The 19,943-nt window shown below is 36.6% G+C and overlaps 1 protein-coding gene and 1 pseudogene across 1 annotated transcript; one reads left to right on the top strand and one right to left on the bottom strand.

Annotated features, from left to right (window-relative positions):
• The first annotated feature begins 6,075 nt into the window (after positions 1 to 6,075).
• On the top strand, positions 6,076 to 8,475 carry LOC131605438 (uncharacterized; annotated as a pseudogene).
• Positions 8,476 to 15,238: 6,763 nt separating this feature from the next.
• Positions 15,239 to 19,198, bottom strand: LOC131607333 (14-3-3 protein 7-like). The gene is made up of 7 exons (XM_058879348.1): positions 18,838 to 19,198; positions 17,364 to 17,670; positions 17,130 to 17,217; positions 16,913 to 17,022; positions 16,328 to 16,476; positions 15,814 to 15,857; positions 15,239 to 15,519 (listed from the first exon to the last, which is right to left on the bottom strand). The coding sequence occupies exons 1-7, from the start codon at positions 18,908 to 18,910 to the stop codon at positions 15,514 to 15,516; spliced, it is 777 nt and encodes a 258-aa protein (XP_058735331.1). The 5' UTR covers positions 18,911 to 19,198; the 3' UTR covers positions 15,239 to 15,513.
• Between the last annotated feature and the right edge of the window lie 745 nt (positions 19,199 to 19,943).

The following is a 19,943-nucleotide window of genomic DNA, read 5'->3' as shown; positions in this document are numbered from 1 at the left end:
TTAGCACCCCTCACCCCCATCGTACTCGATGGGACCCATTTAGTTAATCTTATGATTTATTGTTAGCTTATATCTACTTGCGTTATTTATTAGGTTGGAAAGAATGAAGAAACAAAAAAGATTTTTTATAATTGTGCTCGCCAAGACATTTGTATCTTGTGCCTACGTATTCCCTAGTGCAATGGGAAAGTCAGAGCAATCGTAGTTCGGGCTAAAACGCCGAATTTGTTTGTTGATTGATTTTAGCGAGAGGTACTCGATCGCTTTCAAATGGAAATACTACGCGCACATGGATATGATATCACTACAAGAATGGATAACTAAATCAAGATAAGACATGATTTTGGCCATCATCGCATTCGAGTGGAAGATGTTAGATCTTCACATGTGGAAGTATGTTCGTATTGAAATTGAATAAGTGTCTCGTTTTATGAAAAAAAGTGTTTTATAATGTAAAAGGGTGTGAATGAATTGAAAGTTTGTTTGTTAAGAGAAATCAAACATTTAAACAAAAGCTTAACGGCCATCGCCCAAATGTTTGAAAGAGAAAATTGTACAAGTACGTACAACCTCCTCGTAGGTGATGAAGATGATTTGATGAGTTGAAAGACATTTAATTGGATCCAAGTATTTAAACAAAAGCTTAACGGCCATCGCTTAAGATACTTGAAAGAGTGTTTGTTGAATTGATTTTTTTATAAAGTCTTTAATGGAGTTTAAACATCCAAACAAAGGCTTAACGGCCATCGCCTAAATGTTTAAAGAACAAATTGTACAAGTACGTACAAACTCTTCTTTCCATTATAGATAAAATGATTTGAATGTTAAAAGAAAAGCGTTTTTTTTTTGTAAAAAAAGGTGAATTAAATCGAGTTTGAAAGGGTCTTTAATGGAGTCTAAACATCCAAACAAAGGCTTAACGGCCATCGCCTAAATGTTTAAGAACAATTTGTATAGGTACGTACAAACTCTTCTTTCCATTATAGATAAAATGATTTGAATGTTAAAAGAAAAGCGTTTTTTTTTTGTAAAAAAAGGTGAATTAAATCGAGTTTGAAAGGGTCTTTAATGGAGTCTAAACATCCAAACAAAGGCTTAACGGCCATCGCCTAAATGTTTAAGAACAATTTGTATAGGTACGTACAAACTCTTCTTTCCATTAAATCTCAAAACTCGATTCAATTAAAAAGCTATTTTTGTATCATTTTAAAATATTGTTGATAAATTCTAAACATACATATAAAGAAGATATTTTTTAGCTTTTTTAATGTGAAGATATTAATTTTTAATGAAAGAAGAAACATAAACCTAAAACAAACTTTTTGGTGTTTTAAATAAAGTTTGAGAAAAGAAAAAAAAATAAATAAATAAAGATGAGAAAACTATTTGGGCCAGGTGAGGGTGTACTCCATATTTGGAGGTATGACCCAAAGATTAAAAAACTGTAGTAACCAAAACAAAAGATTGGGCCGGATCTGGAGCGGGTTATGGGATCCAGTACCCTTCTTTATCACGGATCGGGTTAAAAAAACCTAGAGGCAAAAACGCCTCTCTATTCTGATTTTTACGAAATGGAAAGAAAAGAAAAGGGAATCACTCCCAGCTCTCACTCGCGTCTTTCTCAGACTCTCAGCTCGCGTCTCTCTCGAACTCAGACACAAATAGAACATGTAAACTCTCTCAATCTCGCATCTCTCGCGGTTACCTGTTCCGCTCTGTGATTACATAAAAACAACAACAACATTCAAGAAAGCCAATCTCGCCTCTCTCGATCTTATGATGCTCATCGATCCCTCACGAATCTCTGTTAATCTCTACCTCTCGATTCCGGTCAAAACACGAACCAAACAAAATCAAGCATTTATACCATTATCCCACAAAAACCCTAAAGTCCCAGTTTCTACTATGATTGAATCGTTGGTTACAATTACATGGTATGCAGATAACATAAATTAAATGAAGGTGAACGTAAAAACAAGGTATGTTACTCTGATTTATTTGTGGTTCTGCTTCTTCTTGTTATGGATCTTCTGGTGTTGATGGTGGCTTTCTATGCGTGTGTATTGTTGAGTGAGGCGAGGGATTGCCGTGGATTTGCTGCAAAGATAGTCGTTTGAAGTTGATGCGTGAGGTGCTGAAGCTCTACGAATAGAAGTCTATTCGATTCGGAGTGAGTGTTGTTGTGATAACTCTTGGTGAATTGATGGTGAGGATCTATTTCGGATTTGTGTGGGTTATTTGAGAAGAGGTTCTGTTTTGTGTTGTGAGTTGTTGTTGATGAAGGTTTGCAGTTTGGATGTTGCTGGGTGAGTGTCGAGTGATGTGTTATTTGGTTTGTTCAGAGAGTGGGTTATGAATGGTGAAGGTTTATGGAAGGTAACAGAGGTATTGAATGGTATGTTGAAGGGTGGTATGAAGAAGTTGGTGAAAGGCTTTGTTATGGTTTTTGGCTTGGAGGAAGATTTCTGGAGATATTTGTGTAGAGTTTTCACTGATTTTTTTCTTCCTGCTTGATTCTGAATGAGTGTATATATAGGTGAGTGAGAGTGAGGGCATAAGGGAGAATTGTATGAGAATTGAGGATAAGATCAAAGGGGACAAATTCTGATTTTAGTACAAGTTTGTTGTAGTGGAATGGAATTTGCAGAGTAGTGGAATAGAGAGTGGAGACATGGTGAAAAAAAATCGGGTACCATATTGTGTGCTAGCTGCAGATTTTTGTCAAATTTGTCATGTAGTGAAAAACAAAAAGTGGGAACTTGGTGAAAATATTTGCTGAAGAAACCGATGGAAAATTTCATGTGGGGTCTCAATTTTTGTTATGGTTTTTAAACTTGGACCAAAAATAAAAATGGGCTTTAGAAGCTTAAATCAACTTTGGACCAACATGAATCTCTTTATTATTCATTTCTACAAAACAAAAAGAAATAGAATAATACAAAAATACAAGAATAAAATATATGTGCAAATGATTTAATAATTTTAATTCCAAAATTCAAATTAAATTGAATTCTAAAATTAAATTGAATTCTAAAATTAAAATCATAAATCAAAGGTTAGTAACATGACCAAATGTTTTGTGAATGCAAAGTGAATGTATGCATATATTTTTCTTTAAATTTTCTTGAATGAGATGCAAATTATGTTAATGCCTTAAATGATGCAAATGTTTATGAAGCAATAAAATTAGTAAAATACGATACAATAAGACGAGATGTAATGATCGAACAACGAACGCGTGCAAAATAAAATATGCGATATGTCCGTATGAATGAAACGTATGGGGCAAAAATTGGGGTGCTACAACGTCGACGTGACCTACCTCCGCTATTTCATGGACTTGACTACCGTTCACCAGTGGAACTGGGGGTCAGCTGTTCTGGCATACCTATACCAGAAGCTGAATGAGGCCTCCAACTGGAGTACTAGGTAGTTGACTGGATCCTGCACACTACTTACGATACGTTTCATTTTAATTGTTTCACATTTATTTTTGTTTCGTATTTATTTTTAATACATTATCGTGTTTGTGTTTCAGAGCTGAATCATCTCCTACTTCCCCCGCATCCACGACTTCTGCGTTGATCCTGAGTATGAGGACGCATACCGTGGGTACCTCGACCGCACGATGCACGATGTCATCTGTTGGAGGCCATTCAACGACTACACTGATGTTGTCCCCTTTGAAAGCATCTCGTTATATTCGGGTTAGTTGGCATGCGGGACCAACACCATGGTGCGGTATCTCCCTGAGCGGTGCATGCGGCAGTTTGGATTTGTGCAGATGATACTCAGGTCACCTTTTGAGGCTGCTCCCGACACAGTGACCCGAGTGCAGCTCACTGGCATATTTGCGGATTGGGAGCGTCATGTGGTCCCGGAGAAGTATCGTCGCATTCGGGTCACCCAGGACTGACACAGTATGGAGGGATATGTCACATGGTTCTATCGGGTGTCACATCCTCTGATGAGACCCGACGCTCCCGGCGCTCCTAGGCCAGCACACGAGGAGATCCTGGAGAACCAGCAGGCCGAGGATGACCACGCCATTGATCTCCTGCCGATCTGCCAGCGGATAGAGATGCTTGGGCGGGACGCGTTGGATCGAGTTATCGTTGATCAGGGCGGTCCAGAGGCAGTTGCCGAGATGGAGAGGATCGTCACTGATGCGGGCCGTGCGGCGGCATACAGGCGGCAGAGGAGGTCCTAGGGAGAGAGGGTTAGGCATACCCAGTAGGGGTCCGAGTTTATTTTTTTTGTATTTGGATTATATATTTCGCACACTATGACTCGGTCTGTATATATTATTTGAATTTTATTTATTATATTAGTATATTACGTTGATATGTGGTTTGTTTTGTTCGGCTTTTCCGTTTTGTATATATTTCGTACGGGACTATTAGAAAAAGCATAAAAAAAATAGAGTTCTGCATAATTCAGAAATGCACTTCCGAATTACACTAAAATCTGAAAAAAAAGTGTTTTCGGAAGTGTATCTCCGAAAACACCCCCATTTTGGTGTTTTCGGAGATGCATTTCCGAAGTCTGAGAAAATTAAAAAAAAATTACTTCGGAAATGCATTTCCGAAGCAGGGGTAAACTGTAGTTTTCGCTGGAGGTGACCCCATAGGAAGGTGGGTAAAGAAATTTCCATCCATAATCGATTCATTAGATGAATAGTTTTCCTTTGTATTTTATTTAAAGAAAATGAAAACAAACACAAATCCAGTTAAGGATGAGTTTGGTTTACAAAAGATGAAATAGATAAAAAAAAAGTGAATAAGTGAGAAAATAAAGTAAATTTGAAATATTAATTAATTTTAAAAAGAGAAAAGAAAAGTGTTATATAATAGCGAGTTGATTTGTTGACCCACCAGTTAACTTGAGACAAATATATAATTTTACATTAGGCTGTGTTTGTTTCAAGGTTAAAAAAAATATTTTTAGGAATAGGCCTATAGAAATTCAATATTTTTATGTTTGATTAAGTTTAAAAAAATTATCTCAATGAATTTTTTATTCTAAGAAATTTTATTTACACATGATTCTTTTATTTTTATTCCAAGGCTTAAAGGGTGGAAATAAAACATTCCCATGAGAATAAATTCAACCAACTATAACTTTCCACTACAAATAACATTTATTTAATTTATTTTAAATTAAACAAATTTACAATTATTCTTAGAAAATCTTAATGTAAACCAAACAAAGTGAGAATAATAATCCTTTAAACAATAATCCTCAAAATATTATTTCAAAAAATATAATTTGGAACCTTGAAACAAACACATCAAGTTTCATACTATTTAATATTATTTTTAAATTTATAATAAAAAAATAGCAACATTAAAATAGTTTTACACCGTCTCTGTTAAATTGAAGTGAAAATTATATAATAATTTATATTATATGACAGGATGATAGTGCAAATTCTTTTTACATTGACAATGTATTTTCATTAAACTCTTATTAAAATACTTATATGATTTATAATATTTTTAATTTTATTAATTTTATTTTTTAATTTTATTTCAATTACTTACACAATTATTTCTACTGTTTATTTTTAATAGATCCTATATATTATTTATGAATGAAACAAGAAAATATTTGTAGTAAATTAATATTGTAAAAACCGATAGGTAATTATTAATAAATTAAATTTAAAAATTAATTAGTAAAATAGAACGTAAATTTTATACCAAAAAAAAAAGTGAAACTTCTTGTAATAGTTTGAAGCTTTGTGACATTGTGGACAAGAATCATTGTGTCCAGCAACACCCACCTAAAGTTTTTCAAGTTTGAAGTTTTGTGTGAAGTAAAGATGGTGCAATGCATCAATCCACAACAACTAGTCATACTAAGACCAAGTGCAATGGTGAGTTGAATTGAAGTCAACATGGGAAAATGATGTGCAATGGTGTGTGTAAAGTGGTGTTGAGTGTGTGTTGGAGGAGAGAGATGTTGAGAAAACTCAACACCAAGTAAACTGTCCCAGAGGCTGACGTGGCAGCGCCTGAATGGACCAAAGCTGGCGCGTGTGGGCCACGCGCTGGAGTGAGAGTGGGCTAGATCATGCACGCGGAGAGAGAAAGGGAAAGGTGATAAGTGCAGCCACGTGGCTGGTCTTGATTGGCTGGCCAGATTTTTATCCATTTAATACTTTGAACTCAATTATTTCGTTGCAAATTAATTTTTTTTTTTTATACCAAAATTCATGATTTTTTTCTCTATAAATAGAGACTTGGTTCATTTGATTTGGACACAGAAAAAAAAAACCAAGTTTTTCACAATCTTTCTCTATTATTATCTTTCTATTAGTGTTTTTTTTTAAGTTAAGTGTCTTTTTTTTAGTGAAATGGATCCCAATAATCATTTTAACACTCAAAATTCTGCTAATTTTCCATTTAACCAAAATCCCAACAATTTTCAAAATCCCAACAATTATCAAAATCCCAACTATTATCAAAATCCAAATCAATTTTCCAACCAACATCCTCAAAACATACCTAGTTTTGGTTTTCCACCAAATTTCAACCAGTCATCCTCTGTTCCAAACTTTCAACCATATTATGGATCTATGCCGAGAAATCCATCTCAAACACCCCCGTTTAATGGTTATGTGACAATGGCGAATGCAAATTTTCCAAGTGGTGGTGTACCTGAATTTCCCGAGTTTTCAACTCAACTAACTATTGGTGGCATGATAGTTTCTAATGAATCGCTCCAAATTCAGAGGATTCAACTCCTAAGAGCAGGAAAACTCAGCAACCAGCATGGAACACTGAACAAAATTTGGTGCTAATTAGTGGGTGGATTAAATTTGGAACAAGCAGTGTTGTCGGGAGAAACCAGAAAGGTGAAACATATTGGGGTAAAATTGCTGAGTATTGTAATGAGCATTGCTCATTCGATCCTCCACGTGATGGACTTGCATGCCGAAACCGTTTTAATTATATGAACAAAGTGTTGGGTAAATGGATTGGCGCTTATGATGGCGCTAAGCGTATGCAAGGAAGTGGTTGGTCGGAGAATGATGTTTTGGCAAAAGCGCAGGAATTATATGCATGTGGGAAGAATGTTAGATTCACTTTAATGGAAGAATGACACGCTCTCCGTGATCAACCACGTTATGTTAGTCAAGTAGGAGGAAATATTGGCTCAGGAAGTAGTGGATCTAAGAGATCTCGCGAGAGTGATGCATGTGGCTCAAACACTGTAGAATCCAGTGTTCGTCCTATAGGAAGGGAGGCAGCTAAAAAAAAGGGTAAAAAGAAAAGCAAGGAATATGCCTCGGAGGTGGTGGACAAAGAATGGGCTGAATACAAAGAATTCAAGACGGAAGAGCTTGAACGATTGGACAACATAGCCTTGATGCAACAGCAGGCTAACAATATAGCCTTGGAAAAGACTAAAACCAAGAAAATGAAGATGTATCTAAAGCTAACTTCCGAAGAGCATCTAGATGACCGGAAGAACCAGCTGTTGAAAAAGTTGGAGGCAGAACTGTTTGATAATTAATTTCAATGAAGTATTTGTTAGTGTAGTGTTTGCTTTAATTATTGTTGTTTCAATATGTCAGTGTAGTGTTTGCTTTAATTATTGTTGTTTCAATATGTCAGTGTAGTGTTTGCTTTAATTTTTGTTGTTTCTATATGTCAGTGTAGTGTTTGCTTTAATTATTGTCGAATCTATATGTCAGTGTAGTGTTTGCTTTAATTATTGTTGTTTCAATATGCCAGTGTAGTGTTTGCTTTAATTATTGTCGAATCTATTCCTTATCTGATAATTAACTTTATACAATAAATTACTAGAGGGGATAAGGGAACCACCACAGTTATTCTTGAAGCAGTTGCATCTCATGACCTATGGATCTGGCATGCCTTTTTTGGATGTCCGGGAACGTTGAACGATATAAACGTTCTAGACCGGTCACCAGTGTTTGATGACGTGGAACAGGGAAAGGCTCCAAGTGTGAATTTCTTTGTGAATCAACGTCCATATAATATGGCATACTATCTAGCTGATGGTATCTACCCTTCTTATCCAACTTTCGTCAAATCGATTAGACTTCCTCAAAGTGAACCCGATAAATTATTTGCAAAATTTCAGGAGGGATGTCGGAAGGACATCGAACGTGCATTTGGAGTGCTCCAGGCTCGATTTAAAATCATCCGTGAACCAGCTCGCTTGTGGGACATAGCTGATTTGGGTATCATCATGAGGTCATGCATCATATTACATAATATGATTGTTGAGGATGAACGAGATTCATATTCTCAACGTTGGACCGATTTTGAGCAATCTGGGGAAAGTGGATCTAGTGCACCACAACCATACTCGACCGAGGTGTTACCCACTTTTGTAAATCATGTGCGTGCTAGATCAGAGTTCCGTGATCCAAATGTTCATCAAGAATTGCAAGCCGATCTAGTGAAGCACATATGGACAAAGTTTGGAATGTTCCGTGATTGAATTATTTGTGTGTTGTATTGCATTTTAAATTATTTGTATCGTACTAATTACGTTACTTGTGTGTTGTATTGCATTTTAAATTATTTGTAACGTACTAATTACGTTAATTGTGTGTTGTATTTTAAATTAATTTAAGATGATTTGTATCGTATCCATTTATTTAAATAAATTTTGTTTTTATTACAAAAAATTAAAAAATAAATTATTAAGTATTTATTATTTTAATTTAATTTTAATCGATAATTGTAATTTTATGTAATCATAAAAATAAAAATAAAATTTAAATAAGAATAAGAAAATAAAAAGTGGTGGGTAGGGTGTTGAGTGAAAAACCATTGGAGAGGGTAAAAGTTGAATGGGTGTTGAGTTATTAGGTGGAAGAAAGAGAAAATGATGTGGAGTGTTGGGAGTTGAAAAAGTGGGTGTTGAGTTTTACAACCATTGTAAATGGTCTAACATGACAACAATAAGGGTAGTAAAGGAAATGAAAAATAAGACTTTTCTTCCCTAGATCTTCCCGTTTTAGAGATGAAACATAAAATGTATGAGATTTATATTAAGTTGATATTTCTCTCTCCTTCTTTTTCAACTAAATAAGAGATATATTTAATATAGTTTTGTATTGATAAAAAAATATAGGTGTGTCTCCTTGCAAGTACATGGAGACTCAGATGCTTTAGTAGGCTTAAAATACTGTATGGTGATTAAGGTTAGCTCATGACGGCGAAAAACCATGTATGATGGTGTTTTGAGGTAGTTTAGGAGTCTTACTCACGTGAGATGAGAGGCTCTATCGATGATCGGTGGTGCTTGAGAACAAGCGTATGGAATACGGTCAATAGTTTGTTGTGACCTTGGTAAGCACTAAGCTTTTATGGTGTAAAGAATGATTTGTCACTCTCCCCTTTGAGGAAGCCTTGCATAGCGATAACCGCTCCTTTCTAGTCATGGGATGTTATTGACCACCTATCTTTCAGGAGTTAGTGGAGACTCCCTCTTTCTTGACTAAGGTCCTTTACACACCATTGGTACTGCTGGACGAGTCTCTCAGTCATCGCCTAGGCGATACGATTCTTGGATAAGGGTGCCCTAGTTTAGGGCTTCCATAAATATAACACTACATAGTCCCGAAAACACGAGGACTTTTCTAATGATGATGTGTTTTTAAACTCCTTTTTCATTCAAAGCGTGCCCTTCACCATATTAAGGAGTCCCTTAGTCGGTGATCATGCTTACAAGGTGAGTCTCTCAGCTAGGGGCGAGTTTCTTAGCTAAAGGCGACTATATTTCAAGGGCGAGTCCCTCGACTAGGAGTGAGTCTCTCAGTTGAAGGCGACTATATTTAGAGGGCGAGTCCCTCAGCTTGGTACCAGTCCCTCAGTTGAAGGCGACTACGTTTAGAGGGTGAGTCCCTCAGTAGAAGGCAAGTGTATTTAGAGGACGAGTCCCTCAGCTGAAGGCGACTGTATTTAGAGGGTGGGTCCCTCAACTGAAGGCGGTTGTTTATTTTAACCTTCAAAGGATGATTCAGTTGCCAGTTGTCCCCTGACTAACTAAAAAAAGTTAGTTGGGGATGTCAATCAATCACCTTGTGGTTGTGCTTACTTTCATCTAATGTAAGCAATGATGATTTATTCTTTAGACCTTAAACGTTAGTGGCACATCACATAAACGTGCTGAGTTTTTCAAAAATCCTAAGGGAATTTAAAGAATTCTCTACGGATTCCAATATAAAAGTTTTCCTTATTTGCACTCTGTTTCATTTCGTTCTCTCTACCTATAAAATATGGTCATGTATAAGATAAAACAATACTTATATGTTTCGCCGGTGAAGTAGAGCAAATATTTAAAAGAATGATTTGTTAAATTAAAAAATAACTAAACATTTTCACACATAATTCTATGTGATTGCTAGAGTGCCCGAATAAACCTTATATTAATATCAATGCATGATTCAACTTCAGTGTTAAATTAAATACATCCAAAACATTCTTTATATTATCATTATGAATTTGGTCCACCATCACTATATCTAGCATGATTCATTGCTTTGATACATGTTCGAAATTTCAAACATAATAATATATTAAAGAATCAAACAGTTATAATTTTTTTAATAAAAGTTTTTAAACTAAATTTTAATATTTTTTATTTCTAGTTTCTATTCTGTTTATTTGTCATTTAGTTCGGTTCTAGATCTATTTATATGACATAATTCAATTTACTAACTAATTATAATGGTTAAATTATTTTAACCTCAATTTAATTTGGTTCAACAGTTAGATTTGATTCAACAGTTTTTCATACATTTCTAATTATATCCATTAGAAAACCAACTAGAACTAAATAATAAAAGAAAAGTTATCAAAATAGAAGCCAACAGTGCCACTAATAAAAAGAAAAAGGCCATGTAAAGGGATTTTTTTCTTTTGACACATAAAAGGATTTAAAAATTAATTTACTTTCAACTTTGTACGTATAACAATATGATGCTTCGGAGGTTTGCAAATTTGAGAGAACGGCAATTAAAAAGTTGGAAAGAGGGAAGAAGAATAAGAAAATTTCTTTAGCCACCTTCCTATGGAGTCACCCCAGCGAAAAACTCAAATTACCCCTGCTTCGGAAATGAACTTTCGAAGCTTTGATTTTTTTAAAAAAATTTCCACAATTCGAAAGTGCATCTCCGAAAACACCTCATGGGGGTGTGTTCGGAGATGAACTTCCGAAAACACCTCATGGGGGTGTTTTCGGAGATGAACTTCCGAAAACACCTTTGTTCAGATTTTGAGGGGTTTCGGAAATGCACTTCCGAATTATGCAGAAACAGAGATTTTTTTTTAATGTTTTTCTTAACAGTTTCGTATTTTTAATTAAAAGAAACCGGGAAATAAAATAAACGACATATAAAGGTGAAAATACTAATATGATAAAAAAAAGAAATATATACAAGCTCAACCAAATCCAAATAATAATAATAATAATAATAATGTGCTAAAGATACAATCCGAAAACAAAAAATAAATAAACCCGACCACTACTGGGTGTCCTGGGACCTCCTCTGACGCCTGTATGTCGCCGCACGGCCCGCATCAGTGACGATCATCTCCATCACGGCGACTGCCTCTGGACCGCCCTGCTGAACGACACCTCGATCCAACGCGTCCCGCCCAAGCATCTCTATCCGCTGGCAGATCGGCATGAGATCAATGGCGTGGTCATCCTTGGCCTGCTGGTTCTCCAGGATCTCCTCGTGTGCTGGCCTAGGAGCACCGGGAACGTCGGGTCTCAGAAGAGGATGTGACACCCGGTAGAACCATGTGACGTATCCCTCCTCACTGTGCCAGTCCTGGGTGACCCGAGTGCGACGGTACTCCTCCGGTACCACATGACGCTCCCAATCCTCTCATATGGCAGTGAGCTGCACTCGGGTCACAGTGTCGGGAGCAGCCTCAAAGGGTGACCTGGGTATCCGCTGCACGAATCTGAACTGACCCATGCACCGCTCAGGGAGATATCAGACCATGATGCCGGTCCCACATGCCAGCCAGCCTGAATATAGAGCAATGCCGTCAAAGGGGACAATCTGAGCGTAGTCGCTGAACGGCCTCCAGGTGACATCGTCGTGCATCGTGCGGTCCAGGTATCCACGGTATGGTCCCACCGCATCGTTCCCCCTCTGGAGAACGTATCTGGTGGCCCTGGGCATGGCGTCCACGTACGCAGGATCGATGTGAAAGCCGTGGATGCGGGAGAAGTAGGAGATGATCCAGCCTCGAAACAGAAACACGATAATGTATTAAAAATAAATACGAAACATAAATAAATACGAAACAATTAAAATGAAACGTACCGTAAGTAGTGTGCAGGATCCGACCAACTGCCTCGTCCTCCAGTTGGAGACCTCATTCAGCTTCTGGTAGAGGTATGCCAGAGTAGCTGCCCCCCAGTTCCACTGGTGAACGGTATCCAGGTCCATGAAGTAGCGGAGGTAGGTCACGTCGACATACCTTGCACTCTTGTCCACAAAGCAAGCAGCGCCTACCACATGCATGTACCAGCACCGGAGAACGCAGCCGCGGTGGTACTGTGTGAATAGCTCGTCACCCGCCTGCTCGGCATCGGCCGCCGCGTCCAGGTGGTGCTCGAAATAGCGGCTCAGTGTGGTGAACCGGACATGAGGCCCAGATGTCGTGATGCACTCGAAGTCAGCAACTTCGGGCTCCATACCCAAATAGAGCGCCATCCAGTGACTGACCTCGACCCTCTGGATCCGGGAGTGGGTCAACAGCGGCCCCCTGATGGGCAGGTGGAGAAGACACTGCACGTCATGCAAGGTGATCGTCATCTCCCCCACCGGCAAGTGGAAAGAAGACGTCTCCTTGTGCCAGCGCTCCACAAATGCCCCCTGCATGCCGGTGCTGATGGTGGTGTACCCCGTCATGCAGAGCCCGCTAAGCCCTGAACCTCGAACCGCGTCGTTAAACCACTCAGCTACTGGTTTAAACAGACTGAAAATCTTGCGGGCGTGGTTCACCATTTTCAACGGCTCTCTCTCCTGTTAAAAAAAAACAAACAAAAGCATATGTTAAATAGACCGTTAAGAAAATATTGAATAAACGTCTAAATTATAAACGGTTAAATTATAAAAAATACCTCTCCCTCCCAGATACGCCGAGCGACGTGATCGTGGTAGTTAATCAGCACGGAAGTGTCAAAGGGCCCTCCCGGATAGCTGTCCTCCTCCTCATCCTCCTCCCCAGCTGGAGGATCAACATCCGGTACCCCCTCCGGCTCGTGGTAAGGCACTGCCGCCACCTCCTCCTCCTCCTCCTCTCGCTGGCGGGAAGAAGATACCCGAGCCAGCCGACTCCTAGATCTTGAAGTAGATGTACCTTCTACCATATCCACGGGAACTCGCACACGTCGTCCCCGACCCTGCCCCCGTCCCTATGTCGACGCCAGTTGCGTCGCCGCCCGCTCGCGTTTAGCCGACGCAGTCTGGGTCTCCCTACCCTGTCTGATGCGTGCTGGTTGGTTGCCTGACATGTTCCTGTAAACAATTGAAATCGATTAATATGTGAGACAAAAGAAAAAAAAATAAAAAAATGCACTTCTGATACAATTCGGAAGTTCATTTCCGAAACTGGGAATGGAGGTGTTTTCGGAAATGAACTTCCGAAACACCCCTGCGCAGAACTTCTCTGCAACCTCCAATGGCAGACCCCAAAAACCTAAACCAAAACTACTTTTATGCCTACTAAACAACCTAATATCAGTACCAACCTATCTTAATGTGATTTTTTCAGTTTCTAAACACCCTAATATAGTAATGTATAATGGATCTAAAAATTGAAAAAAAATGATAAACTTACCAATTAGTGTTTGAGATGAGTTTGGTTGAGTTTGGAAGAAGAGTTTGGCAACCTCTGATACTTCACACTTGCTTTTGCAGAATTTTTGAAGAGGGTTTGAGTTTGAAAGAAGATTAGGGTAAATGATTTGGGGGAGGGGGGTTGTTTTGCTTAATCTGCAAAACGCGCATTATTTCGGAAGTTCATTTCCGAAATGCTGTTTTCGGAAATGAACTCCCGAAATAAGACAATTTTTTCAAAAAAAAAGGCGCTTTCGGAGATGCATCTCCGAAAACACCTTTTTCTTGCATTTCGGAAATGCATTTCCGAAGTCAGGGGTAGTTTGGGTTTTTCACCAGAAGTGGACTAGAAGGTTGGGAGGTGGCCAAAGAAATTCTCGAAGAATAAATATTCTTGTGCAAGTGGAATATGGTAAGATTAAAAAAAAAATTGTTTGGAGTAAAGTCCCTCACAACAATGCACAAATTTTTTAAAAAAAAATATTTATAGAGTTGGGTTACCCCTCTCGCAAATAAAAAAGAATTTTTTTTTTGAAAAAATCATTGCGAGAGATATCTTTGACAAACGAAAATGGCGCTAAAATGTTATTTCAATGGTCAAATAAAGCAGAAATTTGTCAGGGATCACCCCAGACAAAAATGACAAAGTAAAAATTGTGAGGGGTACCCCTATGCCTTGTAGACAACATTAATCTCATCCTTACCGGTACATTATTACCGTTACGTTTGCGATGGAAGCCCCATCGCCTTTTATCCAAATATTAATGACACGCCACCCAGCCCCAACCGCTCCCACCCAGTAAACAACTTAATATAATTTCATTCCTCTTCCATTTTCAAAATCAACCGTTTCTACTCTATCTCTTATCATTTTTTTTCTCTTTTTCTCTCAACAACAACTAAAATCATTCCATTTTCTCAATTCCAACCTGATAAAGTTTCAGGTAATTTTATTAAATGATTCAGTTATATATTTATTTTATTTTCAAATTTTATTTATAATATAAGTTTTTTTTTTTTTTTTTGTGTTTCATGTACCAACTAATTCATATAGAGGAGCAAGATTTTGGAGTAAAGTTTTAAAATTTACAGTAAAATTATCCATTTAATTCAAGTACACATTATGAAATTTTTGAAATTTTTATTTATGTAGTATGTTTATCTAGTAGATTTATTATGTTTATACGTTTATATGTATATTATCTATATATTTTTAAAAATAGTATATGTATACTAATTGTTAAACCCCTAATTAAATATGTTTTTTCTTGAAGTAAACTATTAAAACTAATAGTTGTTATTAATGGTCCACCTTAAACTATTCATTTGATGGTTCATTTTATCCGCAACCTTAAAACATATGTCTAAAACAATTTAGATAATCGTTTCAAATTAATCAACAAAGAAAAAAGAGAGATACATTTAAGTATTTGTAAATTATCATCCATTACTTCAAATGACTACTTGAATCATATCAAAACAATAAGGAAAAAATCGATAATTATAACAAAGAAGGGGAGCCACATATCGAACTATATAGTATTTGTTGGATGTAAAATGAACACAGCAGTAACTATGAAGTACGTTCGAGATGAACTGCAAGATAAGCTGAAAAATGCCCTCTTTGCAGCATGGCCATTATATGCGTCCAGGATCAACGTGCTATATCAGTGCTGTAAATACAAATAAAAATAATATAAGATGTGTAAGCATTGATTAAGAAATCTAGAAAATGAAATTTTGTTTTAGAAGGTGTTACTTTTGTTAAAGTTCTAACTTCTAAGTATATCACTTTTTTATACAAACTTATTTCTAGTTCTTTAAACAATGTACTAAGGACACTTGTTAGCATTCTACTTTTAAGATAAACCTTATTTGAGTTAACTTATTAGCCAATATCCATAGTATAGTTATCAGCAAAAAAAATCAAAATTAGTAACAAATCTAATTATGAATCATACACATACCTCAGGTTCAATGAGTTTGGCGTCTTCTGATTTGAACTCGTCACCTGCGTGAGAGCATTCATTATTTAAACACAACAATATAGTTGCTTAACTCAATTTTGGTGGATTCTATATCATGCTACATAAACTTTGAACACTTAAGCATATTTTTACTATAACAGCAGTCGCTTAAGGATTCATATGCTATTACATATCCTTACATAGGAAACTAATTCAGAGATCTTTTAATTTTATTTACAGTTTTAAATTGATCGTTTATCTTTTTTTTCATGCCAAATTAGTCCCTTATGTTTAAAATCATCAACAATATATCTTTAATTCATTAAGATAGCATCTAACATGACAAATTAAAAAAGAGATGTGAAATTCAGGTGGGAATAGTCATTGTTTGAATTATAAACTGGTCTGTTTCATATAGTTTTTTTTAGTACATAGACATATGGACTAAGAAGTCACAAAACAATGCTAGCAGGGCACAGCCGAAATGCATATTAGATCCGAATCATTATCTTACCTCCATCCTCAGGTAAATCGGAGGTCCAAAGAGTAAGGTTGTCTCTTAACAACTGCATGATCAAAGTACTGTCCTTGTATGACTCTTCACTCAAGGTATCTAAATCCGCTATTGCCTCATCAAAAGCTTGTTTAGCCAAATGACAGGCCCTGTATGTTTCAGTATTCACATTTCAAGGAGCGTTAGCAACAAATGCAGTTCATTGAACGTATGCAGATAATGATAGCGTAAGAAGCACATATGTTTCTGTGATGTTTTTTGAGTTAAATCTAGATGTCTTCTCTTATTGTAGACATTTATATTCAAGGCCAACAAAATAACACGAGGATGATCACTCTTAAAGAAATTTGTTTGTCACATTAGTGACAAATGGACCAATACTTAATGAGTAACAATGTCATGTAAACTCTAAACGGCCATTTGGCTCGCACAGGCCTACTTTTAGTATTGCAATGAGGCGCTACTAAGAAACCCTCATGTTTTTAGAAGTGAATTTCTGAACAACATACGAACTCATGAGCCAAACACACTATGAAAGATAGCGCATTCGAGCCTAAATATCTATAAAGAGTATAAGTAACTTGCCTTTCAGGAGAGTTCATTATCTCATAGTAGAAGACAGAGAAGTTGAGTGCAAGTCCAAGACGGATTGGATGTGTTGATGGAAGATCTGTGCTTGCAGTGGCTGAAGCAGCCTAACAATTATTTAAACATTTTGTACATTAAAACAACAGCACCGCATATAGAGATAAACACGAAAAAATTAGTGGTGAAATGAGGGAAATATCATATATATACCAACCTCATAGGCCTTCAGTGAATGCTCAGCTGCCTCCTTCCTATCTTGATCGGACTTGAACTCAGCAAGATATCGATAATAGTCACCTTTCCTAATCCAACAAGCTTAAGGAAATCAAATAGAGAACCACCAAAAGAAGTAATATGGAAATTTAATCCTTATCAGAAACAGAATTTCAATAGTAGATAATCATTAAATTAACAAAGAAAACGGCACAAGTAAGGCAACATGACTCACATCTTATAGTAGAACACAGTAGCTTCTCCTGTGGTTGAAGAAGGAATCAGATGCTGGTCAATAATGGTGAGAATGTCACTGCAAATTTTGGATAGTTCCTCCTCAACCTTTTGGCAATAACTCTTGATCAGTTTCACATTGTTCTCATTTCCCTTAGACTCCTCTTTTTGTTCAATTGAAGACATAATGCGCCAAGAGGCTCTCCGTGCACCAATGACATTTTTATATCCCACTGACAGGAGGTTCCTCTCTTCCACAGTTAACTCAACATCAAGCTTTGCTACGGTCTTCATGCACTCAACCATTTCTGCATCATAAATAAGTTTGAAGGATTAGAGAGAGAGATATCAACATATAACAACTTTCATTAGTTTGAAACTTTTATATTAACACCACAAAGTTGCACCCTACATATATAATAACTCATTATCATTTGTCAGACACTAAATGTAGACGCATATCTCAGCCAGATTTGAACTTTGATTCGATGTACTGTGGGAAACTACTGCTAGAAACAATTCCTCCGGTATGTACAACCTATGTAGCACCAACACCTCTGAAAAAGTGTGTCCGTGTCCAAAACAGACACCGACAGTTGTCATTATGTTTAATTTATTCATTTTCTAAAATTATTAGAGTGTCTATGTCGGGTGTGCTTCCGATGTTTGTGTCATGTGTGTTTCCGATATATGTGCTTCATAGGATACAACTCATTATCGGCCTATCTGAGTGTGATATGGTGTACAATGCAATTATGTAACACTTGTTTATATTATGTTTAGATATATTCAAATTCAAACATTCATAAAGATCAATCTAGGAAGAAATAGAATCAATTTTGAAATTAAAATCAAAATGTTTTACGATGACGTAGAATCAACCATTATGAACAAAATATTCTATTTGTCTCAAAAACAATTGGATGCAATGCTAAATTGGTTTGAAAAACTATATTTGGATATCATCATAAAATAAACTAAGTGGAATGGAGGAGAGTGAATGAAGATTTCATTTAATGATTTAGAAATTTTATGACGGAAAAAGATAAATTCTTCTTTCCGCTCAAATCAGAGGGGAAGAAATATGGTGGTTAGTGATAGAATGACGTAGAATCCATACCACTATGCTCCATCGGATTTTAAGTGGTCTAGACAATGGAATACCACTTCATTCCATCAGATTCCATCTATCCAAATAAAGCCTAAGAATCAACCAAACAAAGAGTTCTAACTTGCAATGTAACTTAATTTACATGTATAGAAAGTGACTCAAATCTAAGCATTCTATATAGCAAATCAATTAGATGAAATCTTAACATAATTAATCTACGTGATTTTCAATTTGATTTCTTATATAGGTATAACTAAACATTGCGATCATAATTTCAATTGAAAGAAATCCAAATCACGCACAATCCATAAACAATGCGAGAAAAGATTAAAGGAATATGGAAATGAAGGAAGAAAATTGAAACCTTCGTATCTCTCTGCCTGTTCAGAAAGCTTGGCCATGTAAACCTGAGTCTCTCGCTCCTTCTCCGTCGACATTGTTGTGCAATTAGAAAGGGGAGAGAGAAGAACAAAGTGATGATTTGTGTGATGTGATTGCGATGAAGAAGATGATGAAGAAGAATGGGAGCGAGGAAGAAGGGAATGCAGGGTAGGGTGGTTATATAGGTGGAGGAAGTTGTGGAAGACTAGATCTGAACCGTTGGATGGATGTGAGATTTTGAAAGATGAATGAAGCGCGCGAATAGGAAGGACTGATACTCTTGATGTGCTTTGATTCGCTGTAATACTGTCTCTACTTCACGCCAATCACACGATCCCAATGCTGGTTGTTATAAGTTATAACAAGATTTGTGTATGTAACTCTCTTGTCCATAAATTTAAAATTCTCTTACAAGTAATTTGTTTGTCTATAAATATATCATGTAAATTTATTATCACCATTTTGAAATACTTTTATTAATTAATCAATTTATTTGGAATATAAAAAACTAATATTAAATATTGTTTCGGACCGACAATATTGGTCTTGACAATTCTGAAAGAGTTACAGTCATTCCAAAATCTTCTTAAAACACGAGAACTATCCTAATGATGATCAATGATCATAGAAGATTGAAAGCGGTAATTTCATAGTATTGCTTGTTTATTTTCTTTCTATTTTCATGTGTGTTTTTATCATTTTAGTTCAATTTTATGTGCATTTTTCTTCCTTTTATGTTTTCATGTAATAAGAGGGTAACAGACCAAATTGGAGCGAAAAATATCACGTGAAAATAAACTCTTGCCATACAAAATTCACATGGCCAATACGACCTTGTTGTATCCCCTGACATAGGCCGTGTTGGCCCTTGAAGTTGCACCAATATAAATATGTCGGGGCTGACACGGGCTGGTTGTGTCCCATGACACAAGTCGTAACAACTTCCCAAAAAAATACAAATTCTTTGATTTTTGAACTTTTTGTGACTTTTAGACATACATAATCTCACAAGGCTTTATGTTAGTGAGTAATGATGATTAAGCACGAAATTTGTAGTGTAATATCCGCAAATAACCTTGCGTAAGACGA

This window comes from Vicia villosa, linkage group LG5 (genome assembly GCF_029867415.1).
Source record: "Vicia villosa cultivar HV-30 ecotype Madison, WI linkage group LG5, Vvil1.0, whole genome shotgun sequence".
Classification (NCBI taxonomy): Eukaryota; Viridiplantae; Streptophyta; class Magnoliopsida; order Fabales; family Fabaceae; genus Vicia; species Vicia villosa.
This window is presented reverse-complemented; position numbering and strand designations above follow the sequence as displayed.

Bases quoted from the DNA above. Each gene is read 5' to 3' on its own strand.
- LOC131607333 (XM_058879348.1), bottom strand. From the start codon at position 18,910: ATGTCGACGGAGAAGGAGCGAGAGACTCAGGTTTACATGGCCAAGCTT. The intron at 17,218-17,363 runs GTGAGTCATGTT...TTGTTGGATTAG, and splicing joins ACTGTGTTCTACTATAAGAT to GAAAGGTGACTATTATCGAT. The intron at 17,023-17,129 runs GTTGGTATATAT...AATAATTGTTAG, and splicing joins ATTCACTGAAGGCCTATGAG to GCTGCTTCAGCCACTGCAAG.